This window comes from Lepidochelys kempii, chromosome 2, assembly GCF_965140285.1.
Source record: "Lepidochelys kempii isolate rLepKem1 chromosome 2, rLepKem1.hap1, whole genome shotgun sequence".
NCBI lineage: Eukaryota > Metazoa > Chordata > Testudines > Cheloniidae > Lepidochelys > Lepidochelys kempii.
In genome coordinates, this window is record NC_136381.1 from 159313731 (window position 1) to 159340766 (window position 27036).

A 27036-nucleotide genomic window follows, 5' to 3' on the forward strand; every position below is an offset into this window, starting at 1 on the left:
TTGGCCTGGAGTGGCGAATGGCGGCCAGTGGGAGCTGCAATCGGCTGAACCTGCGGACGCGGCAGGTAAACAAACTGGTCCGGCCCTCAGGGGCTTTCCCTGAACAAGTGGCACACTGGTTTTGAGAACCACTGGATTAGAAGTAATGGAACATTTTTTTTGACAGAATGTTTTTCCACTGGAAAATGTCAATTCAACAACATTGAAATGTTTTGGAGGAAATGTATTAATTTTGTCAACATTTTCAACAATAAATTATTAAAACGTTTCATTTTGGTGAGGTTAAAATATTTCATTTAGACCTTATTGATGCATTTGGCTTCAATAAGGCCAGAACATTTTGTTTTGATAAAGTTATATTATACTATATTAAAAAAGCAGATGATAGCAATATAATATAATCAAAGCGACAAATTAAAAATGAAACATTTTGACATTATAGAAACAAAACGATGACCTTATTGAAATGTTTCAACCATATCAAAACCAAATATTTCAATAATGTCAGCATGAAGTGTTACAGGGTATTCTGTTTCATGGAAAATACTGAGGTTTCTACTTTTTATCCTGATTTGGGGTGGGACTTGTGGTTTTCCACTAGCTGTTGACTTTTTAATGACAATCAGTGTCGAAGGGTTGTATTCATGGTAAGTAGATCCTGCTCTAATGGTTTGATCAGTGAGGCACTGTGCAGTCTAAAACCAGAAGCGTTGACAACTAGTCTTGAAATCACTGGGAGTTGGGGGAGATCAGCTTCTTATAGGATCAGGGCTTGAGAGAGAGTGGGGGGATTTGGAGGAAATTAATATAATTTCTGAACATTATCAGTATGAACCTCAACGTTTTTAAGTGCTCTCTTACCTCTAGCATGACCACACAGATTTGTTTTACACACTGAATAATGGCATCCGGAGTGCCCGATATAGTTACAGCACGTTCTGTTGAATTTGGCAACATATCCCCTGCTACTTGTACCTGGGCCCCTGTGGACTTAAGAAAAAAACAAACGAAACAAACATTAGTGTTGTCAAAATACAGCTGCACATTAGAAGCCATTTATTCACCAATAACAAATAATCTGATAAAGCACAGAGATATCTAAAACGTGCCTGTTCTCTGCTAGCTTTATGCTGTATATATATAAAACTGCCGAGTGTAGATTTGCATACGGAAGTCAAGTTTGCAAGCATTCTCAATGGTAGAAAGTGTAGTTATCAATGGTTGTTAAATGAATACATTGGGAAGTCTCCCATCTTCCTGAAACAGAGAGTACTGCAGATACAGTGGATTTTTCCACTAAGGACTTTCACAATCATTAAGATGATCATTAAAAAAATAACTGTCTGAAGAGCTTCAGCCTCCCAAATGAATTCCAATCATGGATGGGTGATTCCTTAACGAACTGATGACTGCGGTCATTTTACTGAATGAAAATTGGGGTTGCTTTATACTCTGGAATATCTCAGTGATGCAGAGCAATACAGGTGCACTTCTAAATTATTATTAGTGTTGATTAAACATATGCACATCATCAGTTTCTAGTTCACTAATGAACCTAACCATGTAATGAGCCAGTGGTTTTTTCCCCTCCTTAATCTTGACAGTAATGGTTCTTAGTTTAAAAAAAAAAAAAAAAAAAAAAAGACTTGAGGCCAAAATCATTCTTGGTATAACCCAGCAAAAATCTTGTAAGCCTTTTTCAATTGATGGGAAAAAAATAACAAAAACTATTTCTATTGAATTAGTATTTTCATACATTATACACACAATCTATTTCTGACTTGTGGATACAAATGTTTTTGCCTTGCATTGATTTTGTGTCAGTCAGTAAGGAGTTAATTTAGTTTGCTGTTGGCCATACACAACACATCTTACTCTTTTTCCAGAGACTGATTAAATTACTGATTACATCTTCTGTTCACTAGTGCTGTTTAAACTCAGAATATCCATTATGGGTCTCTCTAATATGCTTTGGAATGTCACCATAATTTGATCAATCTTTCATGTCATTGTGCCTCTTCTTTTTTTTAAAATCAGGTCTTGAAAATACTGAGGCAGACAACATGTTGCTGCTGGGTACAGAATTGAGTATAAAAGAACATCTGTCATACTGCTGCTGCTCAATGTGTTGCGTGATGATGAGATTAGAATGCATCAGAGTTTTCAGAGTACCAGCAGGCCTTGTACAAAATACTCTGGGTCAAATACTGCGTCTCAGTTACAGCTGTGCCATTCAATCACTCAAATTGCTAATCTTTACAACTCTTTGCCTATAGTGGGATGGCATGTGTGAAACTGAGAGCAAAACTTTGCCATTATCTTTAGGTTTACAGAAAGGGAGAGGGAGTTAGTTCACACTGTTCTTTTGACCTAATACCTTACAATAGGGGGCCAAAAGTGTTGAATTTCCCCCAGAAATAAGAATCACCCCCAGAATCAACTGTGGTTGCACAATTTGGGCAATAATCAAATTTGGTAACAAATGAAGGAATTCAGGGGACAGCCAAGGGATTTGGGCACCTGACTGCTCTTTCTACTTTTGACCACTTCCCTACTTATTGTTACACTAATCTAAATAAACATATTCAGAACTAGAGCTGGTCACAACTTTTCAATCAAAGACATTTGCCAACTATGTGATTTCATCTAAACCTTTCATAAAAAAGAAATTTCAATGAATTTTTTTGACAGGAAAATGCAAAACAAAACAAAACATTTAATTTCAACTCAACATTTTGATCAAAAATGTCAAATGTTTTTGGTTCAATATTTCCAAACTGAATTTTTTTGAACCTTTCCTTTTGTGAAAATATTGCATATTTCTACACTTTGTCCCCATTTCAGGACAAAAACAAACATTGAAACATTGGAATTTTCCATAGGATGAACATGCCATTTTTCAAAAAGTTCTGTTCAAAAGTAGGTACAAAATACCCCTAGAATATATCTGATTATTAATTGTTTGACTGACTTTCAAAAAATTCTGCAAAAGTTTTGTCACGATAGCATACATTTTGTTGATGTATTAGGTTTATAAAATTGGTAATTGATCTAAAAATATCTTGGCAGTTTGTGACTAGAGGAAAATTGGTAATTGGCATTGTAAATTTAATATTAAAAAGTAATCCAAACACTGTCTATCTGATAAGATTTAATCGAAAGGAAAACTCAAATGTATCTGTTATCTAGACATGATTATGTGATGTATTTCCTGTACATGAGTACTTAATGTTGCTGAGTGGTCATTATTATGTTGCTGTAGATTTAATCAATTGTTCAGGTGCTTAGTACCTTTTGTATGGGCATTTTTTATTGTGGCTGAAATCTATCTAATCAAACAAACAAATAAATATAAACTTGTACCCATTTGGCTTAGCTCTGCAGTCTGAATGTTAAGAAGTTAAGAAGCACTTCTCATCATGGATAGATCATAAGATATAGTTATCAATAACATTTTTTGCTATAATTATTAATTTCTGAGCCCACACACTTAATGCCAGATCACTCCTCCTCCCACTAAAACCCAGAGGAGGGTTGGAGGCTGCAAGGGGGAACATATTTCCATGAGGATCTTCTTGCGGAGTTTCTCTTCACATAGTTCCATGCCCCCCCAACTGCCTGCAGCTCCAAAAGCAAAGTCCAGGAGAGGTCTCAAAACAAAAGCAAAACAACAATAAAACCCACAGACCCTCTGTTACAGAGCTGCTTCAGAGAGGTTATGGCCTCAGTGGATTTTGGGGTGGAGTGGATGTCCTAAGAAATAGCTTGGATTAAAAAATTCTATATGAGTTTCTCAGGATCAGTATATGTGAAATTAGGCCACCTGTGAAGCCATAATATTGGAGGCAGGATGGGGAGTAAAGGGAGTATGGAATACAGTTAGAAAACCAATTTGACAAATCAAGGTAAGTTAAATATTATGCCTACTAACTTGGACAGTGTCCCTTTAAATTACTTGGCTTTTTCTGGCTACAGAGGCTGTAATTTGAAACGCTCAGATTAGAAAAGGCTTAGCAGTACTTAAGCCCTAGATTATTTGAGGTATTTATGGATTTTTTTAAAAGTTGAAGAAACAATTCTGTGTTAAACTGTTCCTTTGCTACGTGGCATCTTGCTTTTTCCTCTTCTCAAATGTGTATCCGAATGCCAGCTGTGCACTAAAGATCTTGAAGGTCGGAGTTACTTTCTGAAGGGTTGCGACATGGAAAGACAAATTGCTTCTAAAACTGGTTATGCCACTGTAGATGCTCAGATTTCATGAGTCTACAGATGTTTTTGACACCTTTCACAGCTGATTTAGCTTAGCATTCCATTCACAAAATATTTACATTAATGCAATGAACCAGCTATGGTGGCAGGATGCTGTAAGCCATACTCTTTAAATGGACATATTAGGACATTTAGCTACATAAAGTTACCTAGCATCCCCTGTTGGAATCCTAGAACTTACCTCCCTGATTTCTTTGATTTTGGAACCCCCTTTTCCTATAAGGGATCCACACTGACTTGCAGGGACTACAAGTCGCAGTGTCACAGGTGGTTTGCTTGTCACCGTGCTGTTTGTCATTGAAGCATTTATGTCCTGTAATAACAATGTCAGTAAGAATTAGTTGAGGATTTGTCATTCCTCTTAGCACTTAAGAGGATCAAAGTAAATACTCAAGCTGTTCTCGGAGAATTGGTAAAATGGAAGCTAATCATGTTTTTGTAGCACATAAAGCAGCCAGCTCTGCTGGTGGCACCCCGGAAGCATGAACTGCATGATGACATCATGGCAATGGAACTGTTGATTCCAAGTGCTGAAATATGTAGGCACAAAGACAGTCTCTGATCAGCTAACAAATCACATTATATTTGTTAGCACTTTTAATACAAAGGAAACAACGGAGAAACAATAAACAACATTAGTCAACAGACATGGGAGAGCAAGGACTATTATTTTGATAAATATTTTGAAGTTTCCCATATTTAATTTTCCTGCAGATCTCAAAGCATTCTCAACACTGCTTAACTTTTCCTAAACTCTTTTGTGTCATAGCTATGTAATCCAAGTATGCAGATATGGCTGTGGGAATTGCATACACAGCAGCAACCACCTGTTCATCTCATCTCATCTGATCAGTGAGATTCTACTGTACCCTTCAGTGAGCATTTTAGAGTTCTGCCGGTTGCTAGCCTCAGATTTGTGTTAAATGTGCTTTGCTTATTCAAATTCTCCTTTGCAAGCACAAAACGGAATCCCCTGATGTAATATTTTTATTACAAATGAAATTATAATGCTTATCTTCCCACTATAGAATGTGCTACAGCTGAGAGCATTCCAGAATCCTAGATGTCGTTGGAAATAAAAAGCCACAAACACTACCGTGCAATTCTATAGCATCTTTCATAAGAGCATTGCAACATACTTTTGTCAACATTAACTAATTAAGGCACACCAGCGCTTTGACATAGGTTAAGGTAACTTTGCCCATCTCTGAGATGGAGTACAGCAGCTGTTTAACAGCACACAGGAGCTTAGGACCTAGAGGAAAGGAAAATATCGTAACTAATTGAGGGAGAATTTAGGTTGACAGAGTTACTGTAATTACCCAAAATATAATTTGTCCCAAACCATCAGGATTGACACTTCTAATCTCATGAAAATGCCATGAGATCTTTAATGACCATGAGCGATCAGGACCTTGGTTCCACCTCTCACGCAAAAGAGAGGACCTCAAGGAGTACAGTGCTGCCTGATGCTATGTTGGTACGTTAGTACAGTAATGAAAAGTGCTATCCTAATGACCAGGAGTACTTTGGTATTTCTTACATTAGAGGTTTTCCATCTAAGTGTTGGCCCAGCCTGACCCTGTTTTGCTTAAAAAAAGCTGACAGACTCCCAGCACAATGAGGCATGGCTGCCTGCCACAGGTTAATTCTTAGGCGATTTCCCTCATTGACGCTGCATCATGTCATATTTACTGTCAGCAAGAGGTTACAATCCAAAACAAAGCAATACAGGTTACAGCAAGTTGTGGCATGCATGCATCTGAAACACATACAGTGTAATATATATACATATTCTTTTGTACATGAATACAAATTTGTATTACCACAGTGTCTAGGAGCCTAGACATGGACCACGACCCCATCGTGTAAGGTGCTGTACAAATGCAAGCCACAACTAGGTTTTTAGAAGTGGGATGCCATCAAATTTTGCCAAGTTGCTGTTAGCTGGTGGTATGCCACAGATATATAACATGCCTTTCACTTCAAAGACAGGCAAGCCCTATGTCACAAAAGATTGCCAAGCTCTCTCACATTTTGAATAAGCAATTTCTACCATTTGATCTGGGACTAATACATTAATAATATTCAGCAACTTCAAACTTCATAAACAATTAATTTATGGCCACAGCACCCGCTCTGTGTATTAACCTCACCGTTTTTTAAAAAAGGAAAAACTGCAAAGAGAGGAGCATAGAGATGCCCAAAGCCACAAGGATGTCAGAAAAGGGCCAGCACTCAGGAATTACTGGCTCCTGGTTAGAGCAGGTCAGAAAATTTCCAAGCGAACATTTTTTTCCATGGGAAAATGTCAATTTGTCAACAATCTGCAGGAATATGTCAGTTTCAACAATATTCCAGTGGACATCAGGCAGGGTTCTCATGGTTCAGGCAGGTTTCAAAATTTTCCTGGTTTCTTGCCATGTTATCTGCCTGGCTCATTGGCAGCCAGTCTGGCTCTATAAACAACAACATATCACGTCTTTCCAAGATTGAATATTTCCTTGCATCCTGGGGAAAAAAACATGGAAGACTATGTGTGGAATTCCTCTCACTCCTGATGCCTGGAACTGCAGCAGCACCTCGCAGCCAGGAGCAACAAGTGCAGGAAATTCCTAATCAATCCGGGACTGGAACATGAGCAATCACTTTGTGTGGATAAAGCATGCTCAGTGCAGATGGAATCTTCACCAAATTTAGTTGCTAAACTTAGATGAAACTTCCTCAGAAAAATGCAGTCTTAGGCAGACACCCAGCTGGAAAATTTCAGTCTACATTGTTTAAGTTTGGCAGAGTAATAAGCAACTGAAAACAGGATGTTATAATGGAAAGTGTCAGACAACATTAAATATAGGTGATGCTATCTGTGCCACCAATAAATTCCTTATATACTTTATTTTCCCGGTTGTCTCAGGTATATAAAGTACAAATTGACAAGGTCAGATTTTAAAGTAACAACATTTTGTATTCACAATTCTAACTCTTCATTCCACTTTTTCTTTTTTTAAACACCGATCCTTATTTTGATCATTTCCCCCCAAGACCTTGGTCCTACAAACACACCTGTGCTTAATTTATGCACATGAGCAGCACTGCTGGCCAAGAAGACTGCTCCCATGAATAAAATTAAGCATTCATGTAAGCGCTTGCAGAATCAGGGCCTAAGTTTTAAGTACTTTACTCCATAACTTTGCATTATTATGGTGAACTTTGGGAGCTATTCTTTGTGTAGTAATATATTTTGTTCTAAGCATTCTTAGAAAGTCACCACTTAATTTACATGTAGCCATAAAAAGAAAATTTCTAACATTAAATTATAATGCCATATTCATGAGTGGTTTAGAGTGGATTAGTTTTATAACAACTTCATTAAAGAAATGCTGGCAAATGAATACTTGGCTTCTATTCTGTTCTATACAGTAATGTAGACCTGTGATTGCTTTATTCTGCAGCGAGTAAAATATTTTCTTAGCATATGGAAAAAAATTCAGCCAACATTTAGCGATATTTCCAAGTTGCTCTGTTAATAGACAATATTGGGCAGCTACATGCAATGTTTTCATTCTGTTTAGGTTTTGGAAAGTGAGTTTTAAAACTAGACAGCCGTGATAAAATGTTCCTGTTGATGTAACAAAAATATGTGCGCATCCCTATCTTTCCTACACAGCTAACGTTCATTAGGAGCCAAGTGGGGCTTTGCCAACAGATTTGTATATGAGGCAGTACATAGCTGTGCTGGGCCAGGAGCAGCCTTGGAAGCTGATTGTGACCGCGATGCCTGGCACACTGATGGGCAGAGCCAGCTTCCCGGCTGCCTAGTCTCAGCTCATGTCTGGTGTTGTGGGGAGGGGGAAAGGGAGGAAACGGGGGGAACTGTAGTGCCTCTGCTGAGGAGGCCTCCCACCTATGCAGAATCTGGCCCAAAAGAGCTATGGAAGTGTGGCGAGCCCCCCTGACTCCCCAGCCAGCTAACTGAAGTTTTAGTGTTATAGTATTGTAGTATTTGAGGACCCCACAATCCGTAATATATTTACCTTCACAATGCCCCTGGGGGGGCAGGAAGTGCTATCATCCCCATTTTACAGATGGGGAACTAAGGCACAGACACACTACGTGACTTGCCCCAGTTGTACAGGAAGTCTATGGCAGAACAGGGAATTGTACCTGGATCCATAGGTGCCGACTCCGTGGGTGCTCCGGGGCTGGAAATAAAATAGTGGGTGCTCAGCACCTCAGCCCCATGATCAGCTCTTCCCCCCACCGCAATCAGCTGTTCAGCGGGGTGCAGGAGGCGCTGGGATGGAGGGGGAGGAGCGGGGGCAGGGCGCGCTTGAGGGAGGGGGTTGATTGGGCCGGGAAGAGACGGGGTGGGTGCTTGGGGGAAGGGGTGGAGCGGGGGTGGGGTCTGGGGCGGAGCGGGGGTCAAGCACCCCCCCCGCAAATCACAAAGTCGGCACCTCTACCTGGATCTCCTAAATACCAGGTTACCTGCCTAACCACTGAAGCATCCCTCCCATCAGTAGCCAGCAAAGTGTCTGAGAGTAAGGGCTACTGCATGGCAAGCCAGGATATGAATCTATAGCACCAGCTTGCTGTGCAGTACCGTCCCACAGGGACACTGCCACAGCACACTGAAAGTCTCAGAGCGTGGCTGGCATATTGCACGCTAAGCTGCATTCCAAGTCATGTGGTGCCCATGTGCAACATTACTGCAGGGCAAGCTGCTGCATGGTAGATTCACACCCTGGCTAGCTGTGCAGTAAATCTGCCATACGTAGAACCATTCTAGCTCAGTGCTCAGCAAACAGCCATGAGACTATTGGGCAGATCCTCAGCTGGTCTATGACAATTTAGTATCTGTGTAGTATTGGTTTCATACTTGATACGAAAGCTGATCAGATAATTATCTGATTAACTCTTCCTCCCCCCCCCCCATTTTTACCCATCTAATGCAGCCGAGCAAGTATTTTGTGAATATTTGCAAATAAATATGGATTTTCACAACATTTTTCAAACACATTTTGGGAATGTTTCTCGGCATTATGCACGGAGCTCTACCTGCTAATTACTATAGCAGGAGATAATCCCATGCATTTGCAAGGGAAGACAGATTTGGTGATCTAAGATGTCTTTGCCAGCTGCAACGTCTACAATCGATGTTGAGTTTTGCCATTTTTCATAGGCCTGGTTTCCCTCTAGATAAAAGTGCCTATTTTAATCATCAGGGTGATCCAAACTGGGCTTGTCTAGCAAGCATATGAATTCATTAGCAACCTGCTAGAAAATAACATGCCTGTTGCCCTGAGAGATTGTTAAAGCTTTTTGGTAAAAGGCAGGAAACAATACCAGTGCAGAAAAATCTCTTTTAGGCCTGGCTTCCTTACACTAGGTTTTGATTAGTTTATGTTTTATGTTGATTATTATATGTTTTGATTATTTGCTGGTATTAGAAAGGCGGGGTTGTTTGAGGGCTCTCATGTCCTCCCGGGATGTGTTTCTCCCCAGTTAGGTACCTGTGGTGTTGAAATGAAGATTTCACATAACTTTATCTTGAAAGCAAAAAAAACAGCATTGAGCTGGTATTCACTTACCAAGAGCATTTTGTTCAACCACCAGTGCACCTCACTGTGTCAGAAGCAATCCACAGAACTTAGTGACGGACGGATAGTACAAAGACAAAAAAATGTTATCATAGTTTATTCTGCCCAAAAGCATCCGTGGGTGAGGCTCTGGGCATTAAGGAAAAGGACTGCCTTGCTCCAGAGGGTAACGACTTATGAATGATTTTAGCCAACTTGATGGATGGATGGATTTCCATTTAGAACAGAGATGGGCAAACTCCGGCCTGCAGGACCGTCCTGCCTGGCCCCCGAGGCTCGCCCCTGGCCCCTCCCCCGCTGTTTCCCCTCCCACTCAGCCAAGCCGCCGCGCAGGCAGTGGGGCTGCAAGCTCCTGCCGCTCTGAGCGGCATGGTAAGGGGGTGGAGGCGGCGCGCATGCGGTGGTGGAAAGGTTGGGTAGGGGGATCCGGGGCGCAGTCAGGGGACAGGGAGCAGGGGTGGTTAGGGGCGGGAGGTCCCAGGAGGCCGTCAGGGGACAGGGACCAGGGGGCGGTTGGATGGGATGGAGGTTCTGGGGTGGTCAGGGGTCAGGGAACAGGGGGGATTGGATAGGGCATGGGAGTCCAAGGGGCCTGTCACGGGGCAGGGGTGTGGATAGGTCGGGGCAGTCAGGGGCAGGGAGCAGGGGGGATTGGATAGGGGGTGGAATCCTGGGGGGGGCAGTTTGGGGCAGGGGATCCCAGGAGGGGGCAGTCAGGGGACAAGGAGCAGGGGGGGTTGGATGGTCGGGGGTTCTGAGGGGGACAGTCAGGGTGTGGGAAGTGGGAGGGGCAGATAGGGGGCGGGGGCTAGGCTGTTTTGGGAGGCACAGCCTTCCCTACCAGCCCTCCATACAGTTTTGCACCCTGATGTGGCCCTTGGGCCAAAAAGTTTGCCCACCCCTGATTTAGAACAAGCTACTCAAAACCATAAAAGGGTGAACAGTTATTAGCTCTTATCAGGAAACGTCTTATGCTCATTTTCTATAGGTTTGGGTTGGGATGATCATTTATCCAGTGATCATCTAAAACACAGTCAGGGTGAAATCCTGTACAGCCCTGCTGAAGATCATGGAGTTGTTCTTTGTGGCAAGGACCATGTTGCTGCGGTTATGGATTTGTACGGTGCCTAGCACAAGAGAGTCGGGTCCACTCTTGTGGCGCTTACGTGCTACTAGAGTACAAATGACTGGGACGAAAGGTGGTTCACCCCCTCCCCCCAAGGTGTTAGCAAACACATTTGAACTCTACTGTATACAGGACAAATTGTATTTTAATGTGGCTTAGCTGGCTAACGCTATGGAGGAGCTCTAGCTACAAACACAAATAGCTAACATGGTTGTAACAATGTCAAACCTGCCACACTCTGTGTTAAGGGGCGTGTGATGTCACATGAACTAAATGAAGTTAGCTACCACACTTTTTTTTTTTTTCTTCAAAAAAGTTCCTCAGTTGAAAAAGGAAGACCTCAGTGAGTCACCGGTTTCCATTGATTTGACACTGATAAACTGAGAACTGGAAGTGCTTAGAGTACTCTGAGAAGAACTGAATGTCACCGTCTACACCTTTTAAAGCTATTTTCTTTATGCCGAGAGGTCACATGAGAACATGTGGCCATCTTCTGACATAATACATTGAAGAAAAACAAACCAAAGCAGCTACTGGTGGTATGCCTATCTCCCCGCCCCCTATACACATACCCCTTCTCAAGGCTAGGGGAGGGGAGGGTTTCTTCTCACCTCTCCTTCCAAGGCCATGGTATGCAACAGCAGAGAATAGATGGGTGACTGAATAGCAATTAAACAAAAATATTACTAAAAATCTTAAACTATGCTAGGTGAATATTCATGCGACTGGTGAAATGAATGACTCAATTTGCTCACCCTCAGCCAAATGACACTGGGATTACTGTACTATCCTCAACCAGGGCAGGATCCTGGCTCTGCCACTGAATTTTTTAACTATGTGGAATCACCAGCATGGCACACGCCTGTGCATACCCTGTTCTGCCCCATTCCAAAAATGCCACTCTGCAGCAGCTCAGAGGGTTGGGAAGATGACCCACACTGGGACACGGACTGTATATTTACTTAATATCTGGACAACACCTAGTGCAATAGAGCCATGATATCTAGTTGGGGCTTCCAGAAATATGTAAATTATTATTACAAACTTTGAAGCAGCAAACATTTAACAAGGACAACTCTCATTTCTCTCTCTTCTCTCCCACTCTACATGAAGTATAATTTTAGCCTGAAAAAGGGTCTTCACACAAACCCAGACCCAGCATTTCTTAAGGCGCATTAGAGTTTGCCAGCTTTTTCTCTAAACAGGATTTATGCCCTGAGAGCGCATTGAAAAAGAGTTTTCTTTGGCGAGCAATTTATACCTTCCCGTACAGCCACACTTCTGGGTTGTTACGCCATAGTTATGCTGTTAGCAATACTGAAAGGGAGAATAAAAGTATTTTATAGAGAAATGCAAGAAAACAATATTCTGATTTATGGTTCAAATAAATGGCTGAAGAAATGTAAAACAGAAAGGCGTGATATGTATTAAAACAGCGGCACATGATATGTCTATAGCTCATTTGCAATTTGTGAGAACAAGTACTTTGTTATGCCTCCCAGAGTTATAGTTCTCCAATATTCCATTTTTATCCCTGGGGACCTTTCAAAATAATTACAGCGAACAGAACTGGTTGCATGATGTAGACGTCATTCAAGCCCGGCTTTTAAATCAAAACGTGGCAAATTACATTTGAAGCAAATGTGGGTATTTTATAACATAATGCACAGCTACTGTAGCTGCAATGAATGTAAATGACCTTTTTGACTAAGAACTGCCACATTAAGATACAAACCTATCACCTAAAATACAAGAGAGTCAATAAATGAAATATCTCAAATGCTGAAACCTCAACTTTCTTGCCCTTCGTTAGGTACAGAGCATTTAATGATGTCTTAGTTATGAGGCCGGACTCGGATTGGGAGTGACTAGCTCCTTGTAGGTATCCCTCAGCACTTTCCAGGATAGGGCCCTTATGGAGCCCTTTCCTCATAGAAGATACCAAAGTGTTTCATAATTCTCTTGGAATATGGCAACTATTTAATAGCATGCAGGAGCTGTTCCCAGTAGTTTAGGGGAGGAAGTGAAGAAAGCAAACATGTATATTGAAACTGACTGGGGAACTTAGGCAGAATGTAATTGTCTGGGTTGAAGTTTAGCTAAAATGCCTCCTTGCTTTTGAGAAAAGTGCTACAAGAATATTATTCACCACATGTGACAAGGCCTCAGTTTTACATCTCATCTGAAAGATGGCGCCTTCTAACACCATGATGCGGTATTTCAGTTCATCACACTGATGCAGAGAGAAGAGCACCCTTAGTGTATTAGTACCACCCACCACTTTCTACAGCCCCCTGGGGTCTTTCATGGAGGTTTCCCACCCCAGTACTGGGCACGTCTAATTCTACTTGCCCTGTGAAAGCTGATGTCATCCAGCGGTGTATGTACATGGCTGCATACGTTTAACACTAGAGAAGCTCTATTTTGGCTTATTTATTTTCAGTGTATTTATTGTATTTTAAAATCTGAAGTCTAAATACGGTAATTGGCAATGATATATTTTGCTTTTAATAATTTTTAAAAAATCTTCCAGTTGAATGAAATCTATACTCTTTTTGATATAAAAAATTTACATCACTATCAAGCTGATTCACACTGAAACCGAGTTATAAATTATGCAATTATTCTTTTCAAATCAAATCCACAATGGGACCAGAAATTTCCAAGACACTTTTTCCACCATTAGAGCACATTACTGGAAGCAATTGCTTTTCCCTAAAGTCTACGAAAAGCAAAAGAAATGATCAAACAGCTTGTAAATTGACCCATTATTTCTCTTCCAGTATTACTGCCAAAAGCATTTATAAAAACATAACCACTTTCATTGCTATTAAATAGAGCATTAAACAAATTATATTTAGCATTAAAGCAAACATGAGAAAATTCAGACAATATTTGTACTCCAACTTGAAGAGAGAAAAATGTATTTTATTTGCTTACCTCTTCAAATTTTAATGCAATCATAGAAAAAGCCTTAAAAATTGCATCTGTTGGGCCTGTTATTGTCACAATTCTTTCTGGACAGGAACCTTCTGAAATATTGATTCGAGCACCACTCTGTCAACAAGAACAAATATTTTTAAAGTACGTTTTCTTTTGGGATGCAAAATAGGGAGGATTCTACTTGTCTGTCTAGCTAGGTACGTATATGGCTCTCTTCACCACAGTTGGTGAGCAGCACCTAAGTAATTGAAAGTAACAACTGTAAAATAAATTCTTTCATTCTCTCTTTCCTACGTACAGGAGTAAACTTGAATAGGACTAAAACCAGAATTGTGGGCATTTGAAATTTCTATTTAGCAAGCATCAACTAAAAATAAAAATAAATAATTTCATATCTGGACTGGATCCAGACTATTCACCTGAAAATGGTCTGTCTAGGTGGGGCTCCAGTTTTCTGAATAAACAGGGTAACTAGAACTACGGGCCATATTTTATAGGTCTTTAATTTACATCCTAGACTAAATTATTCTAATGAGCGCTTTGTACAAACTCATACAAATTAGGTAAATTAATGTGTACTGAACACACTTACTAAAGAATCATCCAGCAGTAACTGTAAGATACCAGTGCAGAAACACAGTCATGTCTCTTTAAGAGGAAGAGCCAGCAAGAAGGAAATAGGAACCTGATTCTCATTTACACCATGGCCCCTTTTTATCACTCTGGTGAGACAGATGCCCCTTAAAGTGGGTATAAATGTATTACACAGACTCCTTAATGTAATGAGAATCAGACCCAGATGGTTCAGGAAAGACCAAGACTGTGTAATTTCTTTTTATTCCCGCACTTACTGCTATTGAACCAGTTTTGTGTATTTTGCCTCTCTACATGACAGCAACCAAATATAACAACAAGGCGTACTAATGGCAAAATCGTCCTGTCACTGAATCTCCTGACAGGTATATTCTAAATGTCTGTGAAGAGGCAAGGGCTGCCGGTACTTAATCTACTTTTGTCTGACAGGTGGACTGGAGAGTTGTGAATCCACCTTGGTGGGGGAAAGGGCGAGGGGATTTCCAGATACACACTAATCATACATCAGTGTTTAATCAGTGGCGAGGCCTAGTTTTAAGCTAGTTCAAAGTGTCTGGCTTCAGTTATCAAACACAAAACAAGCTCCTTAGGGTGGAATCTTACAATCAGCTCCTCTGCTTCGGTGGGGTTCTGTGTGGGCACAGGAGTCTGCCTATGCAGAGCTGCTCAGAGGATCGGTGCGTTCAGGGGTTACTCACCTTGACAATATTTAGAATATACGCCTAACGTTAATGAAAGTACTTTTTATGCGAGCAAGGTCGGAACAGTTTATGTGAAAGACCGTCCCACTATGCATCATTGTATCCAATGTTTTCCGAAAATCACACATGGCAAAAGATCATTTAACTCTTGTTAGGCTTTCAGTCATGTCAAAATGATTGAATCGGAGAGGTTACATTCTAAAGGAAAGCAGTAGGGATGCCAGTATTTTTTGGCAGCCTTATCCATGAAGTGAAAGGAATTTCACTGGACTGTAGTTTTCTGGAGACATATCAGTTAGGATGTGCCAGGCCGCTGGTAGCTTAGAGAATGACACAGACAGCCCAAGTGCCACTCCTCAAAATATGGTGTGTTATTTGCTATCATGACATCTGCCAGAAAAGCCTAGATAGAAATAATTGTGTTCTATTTCTTTAAAGGAAAGCACAAAAGAAAGCGATCAGTTACAGGAATTATATGTAATTTCCTTTTTACTATGTATACAACATTCACTTCAGAGTTTGAGGACTAAGATGATATGTCTCCATATCATGTTTATCCCAGATACTCTTTGCCCTTATTCTTTTTTAAATCAACCCCTTAATACCAAAAATTAGAAGGTGTGCTTCTAGTGTCCTCAGGAGCATAAGGAGGAAAATTTCCATATATTGTGAAAAAATGAGACAAATTATTTTTTTACACCTAACAGGTTCGATTGCAGGGACCAGGGAATAAGTTTTCAGAAAAAGAGTTACAGGGGAGAGGGGGTTTCTCTTTTGTAGATTCAACATGCACACACAAAATCTGTGCCCACAGTTTTGCACTCACCTGTGGGCACAAATCTGAGTGAGTGGAGCTCTAGCTGCCTGTTGGTGGGAACAATAAGATTAGCACCAGCAATTCATTTTGATTAACTGATTATTGTTTGTTTAATGAAAATCAGGGGCATCTGGAGCATCAGAAACACACCACTTACTTCTTTCATAAATCTAAATAAATACCTGTATTTACAAAAACAACAAGGAGTACTTGTGGCACCTTACTCCACAAGTACTCCTCGTTGTTTTTGCTGATACAGACTAACATGGCTACCACTCTGAAACCTGTTACCTGTATTTAATGAGTCAACACATGGGTGAAAGTTGTGTCTGCAAAAAGAGAGCTCTGACATCAGTCTGGCTGAAAAGAAACTCTTCAGTGCATGTATTGAAAGGGCATATCAGAGTATTCTTCTACACCGCATGTTTTAAAATTTCCTTAAGGGAGACTTTCTACAAGTGCCTAACAAAGCAACTGGCAGAATATGCACTGCTGAAACCCTAAAACTAAATTAAACAATTCTCGGTACATTCTCTGTATAACTGAATTTTTTACTTTCAAAAAGGTAGATTGCCTCATCCTTTTAACAGGCAATGGAACCCTGCAGGGAGCTGCAGGTTAGTTTCTGCTGACTCAGTGGGGCAGATGTGACTTTTTAGACTCCATCCTGAGTATAAGAAAGGTGGGGTAGACCTCTGAGGACCGGTAGCTAGAGTCCGAGAATTTAAGGCCAGAAGGGACCACCAGATCAAATCTGACCTCCTGTATATCACAGACCACCAATACCACTGAGCACCTGCACATTAAAACCAACAACTGAAATTAGACTAATATGTTACAGCTCTCAGGAGACTAAGCTGTTATGTGCCACAGCAGAAAACAGGAGGGACCAACGTGCACTAATACCCAAGGCCCCTGCAATGGCAGAGAACTGACTGAGATATACCCAGATAATCCTGGCACAGAATCTGACTCCACATTGCAGAGGAGAGCAACTCCTCTCCCCCAGGTCACTGCCAATCTGACTGAAGGGAAAATTCCTTCTCAACCCTGCATATGGGATCAGATAGACCCTGAATGTGTGAGCAAGAACCAGCCAGCCAAGCACCTGAGAGAAAGAATGCTCAGAGCTTCAGTCCACACAGTGCAGTGTCCCAGCTCCAGCTGTAGCCATCTTTGATGCCACAAACAAAACAAAACAACAACAAAGACAAAAAACAACACCATGAAAAACAAACAAAACCCAACAGCAAGAATACATGGGGGGAAGTGGGGAAGTAGCAGGGGGAAACATTTCCTGGCCCCTACAAGTGACTGGCTGAAGCCCTGAAGTAGGAGATTTAGGGTCTGGGACAGATCAGCTGATTGGAAAGTAAACCTATGAGCAGCCAAGCCTAGGGAGTTGATTTGGAGTGAGATTTATGTGATATCAGCTTTGAATTAATCTTTTTGTTTAAAGAAAAGCAGTACTTGTGGCACCTTAGAGACTAACCAATTTATTTGAGCATGAGCTTTCGTGAGCTACAGCTCACTTCATCAGAAATTGGTTAGTCTCTAAGGTGCCACAAGCACTCCTTTTCTTTTTGCGAATACAGACTAACACGGCTGTTCCTCTGAAACCTGTCTTTTTGTTTATAAATCTAAACTCCAGGAATGGGGGAAAAGGTGCCTTTTTTGCATCTTTACAACAGGTATGATGTCTCCAGTTTGCAGGTTTATCTTCTTATCGCCAAGTGTTGACAAAGGGAGTGGTAAGAGATGAGCCTGTACCACATGGACCACTCCAGCTCTGAGAGACAGCCAGACTTTTTGGATGGCCCCCACCTCCTATAATGTGTCAATCCAAATCCCTGTATTCAACACCCACCCATAATCCTAACCTTTGGAAAATTCAGCTCTGGAACCAAACTCCATGAATGTGAGTTAGTGGGAGAATAGAACCCTAAGAGTTTCTGTGACACTTAGAACCCTACTGACTAAATAAGCTCTGAGACAATAGGGTTACAGGCACAGTGCTGTAGAAATTATCCACTTTTAGTTTCCTTTAAAGAAGACAAAAAACCTGAGACAGCTTTATGGGAAGCTTATATTAATAAAAACTGTTTAATTTTGGCTTATGTATTAAAACAACACCACATATAATAATAAATAGTTGGTATTAATCTTTCCAGCCACCTGGTGGCACTGTTATTCCATACACATCTAGTTCTACTCTGACAGAAAGAAATAAAGACATCAAAGTTTCTCTCTTACCTCCTCCCTCATCTTCTTAACTGTCTCCCCTTTCTGTTAAACAAATGGGGAAAAATTAGTCCCTATTGCAGTGGTCAATTGATATAGGATATTGAGACATGAATTAAAAAAATAATTCTTAAAGTAAATTACTGACCTTTCCAATAATGCTCCCAACCTCCTGGAACAGGAAAAAAACAACACAGTAAGTGAATATTTATGAGAACAAAAAGAAGAAAATGTTAATTAAACAATATTTCACTATAAAGTTCATTCTGAAAACAAAGGTGGGCAGGACAGACCAGCCACATTTCACAATAGCTACATTTTTAGTCCATACAAATATGCATTATAAGAAGGAATGAACTAAGAGCTCCTATTGCAATATAAATAAATGACACACAAGAGTTTACTGCTGTCATGAAGGAAGCCCCACTGCCTCGAAAGTAGCCCTGAGCTAATGCAGCAAACTGTCACTGTAAATACCGAGATCTTATTTTGGGGAATAAGAGATTCAGAACTGAGCTGAACAATATTCTGGGAAAATTGGGAAGATACAGCCTTCACATTCAATGGTGATCTCTTTGAAGGCAGACACTTGTGCTCTTTTCAGCAAGTAATGGACAGAAGTGGATTAATGGTGAGATCAGGAGTTATTGTATAAACAACTGCTGGCCCGTCCTTCTCAATCCCTCCAGTGACAGCTTCCCAAACCAGTGATTTCTAATCAGCTGTTAGACACTCTGAGGATGGCTAACGGGTTATTAAAATCCTACGTGGAGTCGTATAAAAAGTCCAGAAAAAAACCTTCAGACATGCAATGGGAGTTCTGATCACATCCATGTGTTTTAAACTAGGCACACACAAGCAGTAGGGAAGCAAAATGGAAGCTAATAACCATAAAATGAACACCATGAGCATTGTGCTAGTTGCACAAGTTTGATCCAAGACTGAAAAACAACTGTTGGAGATGAGACCAGCCAAGGAAAAAGCTCATATTCTGTGGTTAGTCTCCAAAATCCGCTTCCACTGGTTAAAAAGAGTTAGACATGATTAATCTGATCTGGAGAGCTGATCTGCAGCTAGTACTTTCCCCTGACTTGTTCTGAATCACAACCACCAGAGTAGATTTAAGAAATGGCTATCCATTACTTTTTCCTGTGAAAAAGGCTCATTTTATGACAAAAGGCTACTAAATTCATCTCCACATTTCAAGGCTGGTGCAGTGACCTTGTGGAAGTTCTTTTTTCCAATGAATAATGTATACAGATCCAAAATGAAGCAGTTAGGGCTTGTGGCTCTTCTAACCACATCCACAACACTGAGGACAGCTGCAGATGTTCTGTGAGTGGAGAAGTTCCAATTTAGCAAGCTGCTTCAACATGTGCTTAAATCCCATTCATGTTGATGGGACACAAGCACATGCTTAAAGTTAAGTACATGCTGAAGTTAAGTACATTGATGAACAAGGCCATGAAGACCCCAGTCTGCCTCTACGCTGACTGCTGCTGAACCTGGAAATCCTCAGACTTATTCTCAAAATGTACCTCCCTTGTTTTTGTTTTCTTCTTTATTGCTCCTCCTATTAGCTGCCTGGAAACTCTACTTCATTCTCATATAGTGCTGGACTGTATTCAGATGGGCTTCTTATGTGCTCTGTGGAAACACAATTTTATGTGTTGTGTGGAGTCGACCTATATGCTAGTATATTTATATAAGTGTTATTTTGCTTGTTATTGTGTTAGCTTAAGTGTTAAGTACCTTGCACTAGTATATCTAATAATCTGTACATATATATAGACTTCAGGAGTGTATGAATCTATATCTATGTACACACAAAAATTACTATTTAGGTTTTTAGCAGTCCAGTAGTCCATCTTGACCAGGAATGTATGAGGCTGATAGTCTATGAAAAAAGGAGGAAAATCTATTTAATAATGAAGTTCCTAAATTCCCAGATATTTTTGGACCATATAAGCAAGCCAAAAGAAAAAGTTCTTTCTCTGGGATGAATTGACAGCTCTAAGTTTGTCAGCACCAGTCCTCTCTCCAGCAAAGCCAAATTCACATAAAGATCAGAAACAGCATATATTTTTAATTCTGATAGGGAAGCCTTTTTTTTTTTTTTTTTTGCTCAGATAGAAATCAGAGGGTTCTTTAGCTAATTTGGAGAATGGGTCTCATATTGGGTTTTCTGGTTTGTCAAACTTGATTCGTTCATATATATATATATATGGGGGGGGTAACTTTAAAAGAAACGTTTCAGAGTAACAGCCGTGTTAGTCTGTATTCGCAAAAAGAAAAGGAGTACTTGTGGCACCTTAGAGACTAACCAATTTATTTGGTTAGTTTCTAAGGTGCCACAAGTACTCCTTTTCTTTTTTTAAAAGAAACAAACACAACTGTCACACCGTACCCTGGCCAGTCATGAAACCGGCTTTCAAAGCTTCTCTGATACGAAGCGCACCCTGCTGCGCTCTTCTAATCGCCCTCTTGTCTGGCTGTGCGAAACTGGCCACCAGGCGAGTTGCCTCAACCTCCCACCCCACCATAAATGTCTCCCCTTTACTCTCACAGATATTGTGGAGCAATATTGTGCTGAGATCTAACCAAGTCAGTAAACTGCACCAGCGCGCTTTCAAACATCCAAAAGCACATTCTACCACCATTCTGCACTTGCTCAGCCTACAGTTGAACTGCTCCTTACTACTGTCCAGGGTGCCTGTGTACGGTTTCATAAGCCATGGCATTAAGGGGTAGGCTGGGTCCCCGAGGATAACTATAGGAATTTCAACATCCCCAACAGTAATTTTCCGGTCTGGGAAGTAAGTCCCTTCCTGCAGCTGTTCAATCAGACCAGAGTTCCTGAAGATGTGAGCATCATGCACCTTTTCCGGCCATCCCACGTTGATGTCGGTGAAACATCCTTTGTGATCCACCAGTGCTTGCAGCATCATGGAAAAGTACCCTTTGCAGTTTATGTATTGGCTGCCCCAGTATTCCAGGGCCAAGATAGGGATATTCGTTCTGTCTATCGCCCCGCTGCAGTTAGGGAACCCCAACGCATTAAAGCCATCCACAATGGTCTGCACATTTCCCAAAGTCACCACCCTTGATAGCAGCTGGTCAATGATTGTGTTGGCTACTTGCAGCACAGCAGCCCCCACAGTAGATTTGCCCACTCCAAACTGATTCCCGAATGACCAGTAGCTGTCGGGCGTTGCAAGCTTCTACAGGGCTATGGCCACTCGCTTCTCAACTGTGAGGGCTGCTTTCATTTTGGTGTCTTTGAGCTTCAGGGCAGGGCACAGCAAGTCACAAAGTTCCATGAAAGTGGCCCTATGCATACGAAAGTTTCGCAGCCACTGGGAATCATCCCATACCTTCAACACTATGTGGTCCCACCAGTCTGTGCTTGTTTCCAGGGCCCAGAATCAGCGTTCCACGGCACGAACCTGGCCCAACACTACCAGGATCTCCCAATCGCCACATGCCGTGCTTCTAGGAATGTCTGTGTCCATGTCCTCATCAGTATAGTAATCGTGCTGTCGTCGCTTCCTCGCCCAGTTTTGCAGGTACTGCACATACTGCTGGATAATGTGTGAGGTATTTACAACGGTCAAAACTACAGTGGAGATCTGAACGGGCTCCATAGCTATGGTGCCTGCACGGGTAATCCTGGAAAAATGGCATGAAACGTAGGAGAGCAGAGTGGCAGCGGAAGAGGTGCTGTTCAGTTCACGATAGCTGAAAAAAGGTGGGAAATGGTTGTCTTCTGTAGCTTTCACGGAGGCGGGAGCCCAGGACAGACAACATGGAGAAGCTCGGTAGCGCAGCAAGAGCGGGAGAGCAGAGTTGGCGGAGGAAGCTGTGCTGCTCGGTTCATGGTGGCTGAGCAGAGTTGGCAGCGGAAGCGTTCAATGAGGAAGGGAAAGAGTAGATACTAGAGATTACATAGGAAGACGAGAGGAAATGCGAGGTGGATTCATAGTAGCAGGAGAGCAGTGGTGCACTGTCTGCTGAAAGCAGTATGGTGTCTGGATGCCAAAAAGGTGTAAAACAATTGTCTGCCATAGCTTTCACAAAGGGAGGAGCGGCTGACGACACACACCCAGAAACACTCGCGAGAATGTTTTTGCCCCATCATGCACTGGGAGCTTAACCCAGAATTCCAATGGGCGGCGTGGACTGCGGGAACTGTGGGATAGCTACCCATAGTGCACCGCTCCAACATTCAATGCTAGCCTCGGTACTGTGGATGCACTCTGCCAAATTCACACGCTTTAATGGGGACACAGAAGACCGAATGTATAAAATCGCTTCTGAAAATTCAAATAGAATAATTTCAAAATAATTTCGTACTGTTGATGTACCCTAAACTGTGTCTAAGTAGTTATAAATGTAACAAAAATGACACAATGCAAACTCTGTATAAAGCCATATGTTACTAGAAAATGGAAAATGTTGCCAGTCATTGGTTTGTTCTATGAAAAGTATACCGGATACGTGGTTTTTTAAATTTTCAATTACTTAGTCATCATTTCAATGGGCAATAGAAGGAAAATCAATGTTAAAAATGAGGGATAGTTTACTTAATGCTAAGAGGTAGACACACACTATTATTTTCACACCTAATTCACATGATGGATTAGATATAGGATGAGTTCCATGCCAAATGAGCAATCCAGAGGCACAGGGTCTTAGCACAAAACAGAACGCATTACCTATGCCACCCTATTGCTAATGGAACAGAAAAATTAAAACAAAAACCAACTCCTTACAATCCAAGTGGTTGACAGAGATCTTGACAGTGCAACTGACAAATCTGGGTTTCTGAAATACTCAGTCAAACTGTATGAGAGAGAGAGCTATTTCCCTAATCAGCTAATAGTTATGTCTTCTGCATAGAAAGGAAAACAAATTAGTCATGTTAAAAAAAAACAGGAAGCTTAACAAGTGGTAACAAAGCTTGGCATAAAGAGTAACCTTTAGACTGCGAACATGATGTGTGAAGTTCCATCATTTTTCTAAATATTGCCAGTTTAATAATCATTATAGCACCATCAATCTCGGGAGTAAAAAACAGTCCTCACAATAAACCAGTGATCACTCTGTTATAAAATCCTGCCACCAACTTTACAGTGTTGTTGAAACACTAATCTGACAGGAGCCGTAATCTAAATTCATTTATGGACGTGAAAACCATTTTAAAAGTCACAATAATATCATACATTTATGCTTTCATCCCAAAGCATTTGACAAACTACAAGCAACATCCCAAAGCCTTTATTACGCAGGTTGCTACTGTTGCACTTTGATATTAATTTTGCACCAGCAAAGACATCAGGATTAAGCCCTGTATAAAGCCAACTATTAATGTACCTGAAAAAAAGACAGTAAATTACATGTGCCATCACTCAGTTCATCTACCTTGAAAGAACGAATGACTGAGTCAGTCATGTTAACTGGTGATCCATGTTTATGTATTCAACATCTGATACTTAAAACCTCAATTCAACAAGGTCTTCAATGGGACTGCTCCTATGCTAAAAGTAAGGCATATGCTTGAGACCCTTCATCAGTTTCTACAGCTCACTGACACGTTATGGCCATTCTGAAAGAGAAGACACTATTCCACCCTTTTGTGTTGCAGAAGGTTTTATAACACATCCTACTTCTATTTGGCTAGCAGGCTAGTAATTTGTATAAAATTTCACCACAGTTATCTACTGCAACCTTCTACTATCTTCCTTCCAGTGCTGGTGGTACTAGTGATGACAGTCCCTGTGCTCACCCACTGTACGAAATCAGTAGCAATGGAAACAGTGCCTTCTGCTTATATCAATTCATTGTATCTGTGTACTGATCAGAATATCATGCTTACCAGATACAAGAAATGTTTGTCACGTGGTTTGTTTTTGGGAAGTTGCAGCAGCCACTGGCAATAAGAAAATGTCTGGATTGCTAACACTCTTCCAATGAATCACTCCCTTTTGTCAGACTGGCAAAGTAGTAAGGGACTGTGGGCTGTCACTGAAATTATGTATAGGAAGTGCACAATCAATCAATCATAAATACCTTGCCAGTGTTCACAAGAAATAGAAAGTACAGAATGAACATTGACTTAGCTGGCATTTTTCCTCCTTGGATTAACTTGCTGAGAAGCCAACTCTCAAAGACACTTTCTTTTATGTTACATATTAATGTGAAATGGATTAAAATTAGAAGAGGTTATTTATTTCATGATAACAGAGGAGCTGGTGATATTTTGTTTTACAGACCTGTCAGGGATGGATTATATAGACAAGTGTGGAAAAAAAGGCTCCAGGTTATTCTGCTGTTAAAAAAAAAAGTCCATGAAGGCGAGACTGTGCTGTGTACAATGAATGAAAGTGAGAAATGTTCTCTTTGTTTTTTATCTTGCCTGTATTAGTGTCTTTAAGTGTGGGTGAGTAGTATAGTAATGAAAAAAAATCAACTGTAGAAAATTTTGTTGTGAACCGTGACGGCCACTGATGTTAGGTGTGCCCTGCTGGGACACAGTAGGTCTCCTTTTTCAGAGGCGCTGAGCACCCACAACTCTAGCTGACGTCAATGCTGTTGAAGATGATCAGCACCACTAAAAAGGTCCAAGGGTATCTGAAGGGGGGCACCCTAAAATTGAGACAATCAAAATCAATGGCCACAGTCGAAAATGTGGCTGCTAAGTACACTTGTCTAATTTACCGATACTGTGACTATGAGGATAGAGTTGGAATGTTTCACCCCATCAAAAAGTCAGAGACAGAAAAGCCCTATTAGATCATCAGATATTTTCCCCTGCTACTGCAGGATTGTTCCCTATAGTACATTTGCTTGTATTTTATCCAGATACGTTTTAAATATTCCAAGCAACGATGCTTCCAACACTTCCCTTAGGAGACTGTTTCACAGACTAATAAGTCTCACTACCAGGCAGTTTCCCCTAGTTTTTAACCTAAAATTCCTTTTTCTTTAGCCTTTATTGTTACAATTACTTATTATTTTATCCCATTATTTCTAGTTCTAATTCCTTGTATCACTCAAAATAAATTACATTCCCTTCTTGGTGTTTATTTTCTTCATAGATTTGCAAACTTATTTTCTCCCTCATCATAACTTAACAAAGTTATTAGCTCTTTGCATTTCTCTCCCCAATCTATTCAGCCACCTTTTTTTTTTCCTTGCTTTTCTTTGAGCTCCCATTTTCCAACATCTTGCCCATGATCTAGTACCTAGAACTGAGTACAGTATTCCAGGTATGCTTTCGCCAGAGCCATAGAGAGAGGTACCTATTGCCTCCCTGTCCCATTGACCAGATGACTCTTTAGATGAAGCCCAAAACTGCACTCATATTTTTGACTACAGTGTCACCATGTAGCGATCAAACTCATGTTTGTTGTTCTAATCTTTCTAGCCATTATCACACCAGCTCTCTTTCAGCTTTTGTGCTTTCCAGATTTCTCCCTCATACTGAACATACATGTTGCACATTATTTCCCTCCCAGATTGATTAACCCATATCATTTAGTAACAACAGGTCCACTTTCTCTCCCATTTTTCTTTCCCGCCTGTACCCCCTCTCTATTGGTAAATGCTCTTCTTGTTCTCCTCACCCCATCTGGCTTGTATTAACTCTTTCTAGTTTTTATTTTTGCAATCTTTAACTTTTCCCTGAAGGCTTTAACTGACTCCCTGTATGCTTGTTTGGTTTCCTGCACACTTTGCTATTCCCAGTACAGCTTTGTTTCTTTTTCACCTCAGATCTTTGAGCAATCCCTTATGAAATCACACAAGTCTCTTCTTGTTGCTTACATTCTTCTTTTACCGAAGAATTGAAACTTGCTGGGCCTTATTCAAAGTGTTTTGTAGGCTGCCTTAGCCTTATTTCAGACTGGCAGATTTGAATATTTCCTCCTATTCCACCTTACACACTTGATTTTTAAATTTCTCCTAAATTGCTTTTTTGAAATCCAACACCCTTCTGCTGATACCATACGTATCTGAATTCGGCCCTTCATGGCGAATCTTCAGGGTTTCAGACAGCCTGTTAACACTGGCTGTGTACAAGTCCAAACCATTTTAAAGTCATGTAATAATTCTCCAGTACAGTGTAAATGCTTCCTTGGAGTCCTTTTATATTGGGCACATGATGCTCAGAATTGGCACAGAGCTGGTTCTGCAGGGTATTGGCAAAGCTGCATGGAAAAGCCTTTACCATACTGCACAGTGCTTGACCTCATTACTGTTGGCATTAGGCGAGAAAATCAGCCTTCCAAAATTCACGAGAATACAAATCTTCCAAAATGTGAACAGAAAAATGAAAATGAAATATCAAAAGCTCCAAAGAACCTACCCTAATCTATTTTACGGGCAATTATGAAAAGTTGATTTTTGACGAAAAAAGGGAACGGCCCTTTTGGCCCTTTACCAATGTATCCAGTTGATGCCTGCTGAGGGCTATGACAGCTGGGGATGGCACCACGCACTTGCACTCTATATTTGCATACTATAAGTCCTTTCTAAAAATGTTAATTTAATGCTCGTGATAGGTGCTATCTTGACAGTAATGGAAACTGATGTCCTCTATCTACAAAACAGGAATGGGTAATAGCAGTCCAACTATAACACTGCCATCCTACCCCAGCCCTGGCCTGAAAGTTCCACCTTTAGGAGGGGAAAGGTGATTTAATTTCTGGGCCCATTCAAACTTTAGTCTCCGTGCTGAGATGGCCA

The 27036-nt window shown here is 40.9% G+C and overlaps 1 protein-coding gene across 16 annotated transcripts in view; it reads right to left on the reverse strand.

The window, feature by feature from the left end:
* LOC140907213 (poly(rC)-binding protein 3) overlaps positions 1 to 27036 on the reverse strand; it is a 712448-nt gene that overhangs the window by 45357 nt on the left and 640055 nt on the right. For 14 of the 16 annotated variants that reach the window (XM_073332635.2, XM_073332633.2, XM_073332634.2 and 11 more), the window contains 5 exons: positions 18440 to 18463; positions 18304 to 18336; positions 13936 to 14052; positions 4451 to 4582; positions 862 to 990 (listed from right to left, as the gene is read on the reverse strand). In XM_073332635.2, coding sequence (XP_073188736.1) covers positions 862 to 990; positions 4451 to 4582; positions 13936 to 14052; positions 18304 to 18336; positions 18440 to 18463 — 435 coding nt within the window. Of the gene's footprint in view, positions 1 to 861; positions 991 to 4450; positions 4583 to 9860; positions 9899 to 13935; positions 14053 to 17158; positions 17225 to 18303; positions 18337 to 18439; positions 18464 to 27036 lie in introns of those variants that run through there. The other 2 variants (XM_073332630.1, XM_073332631.2) reach the window with 2 other exon arrangements.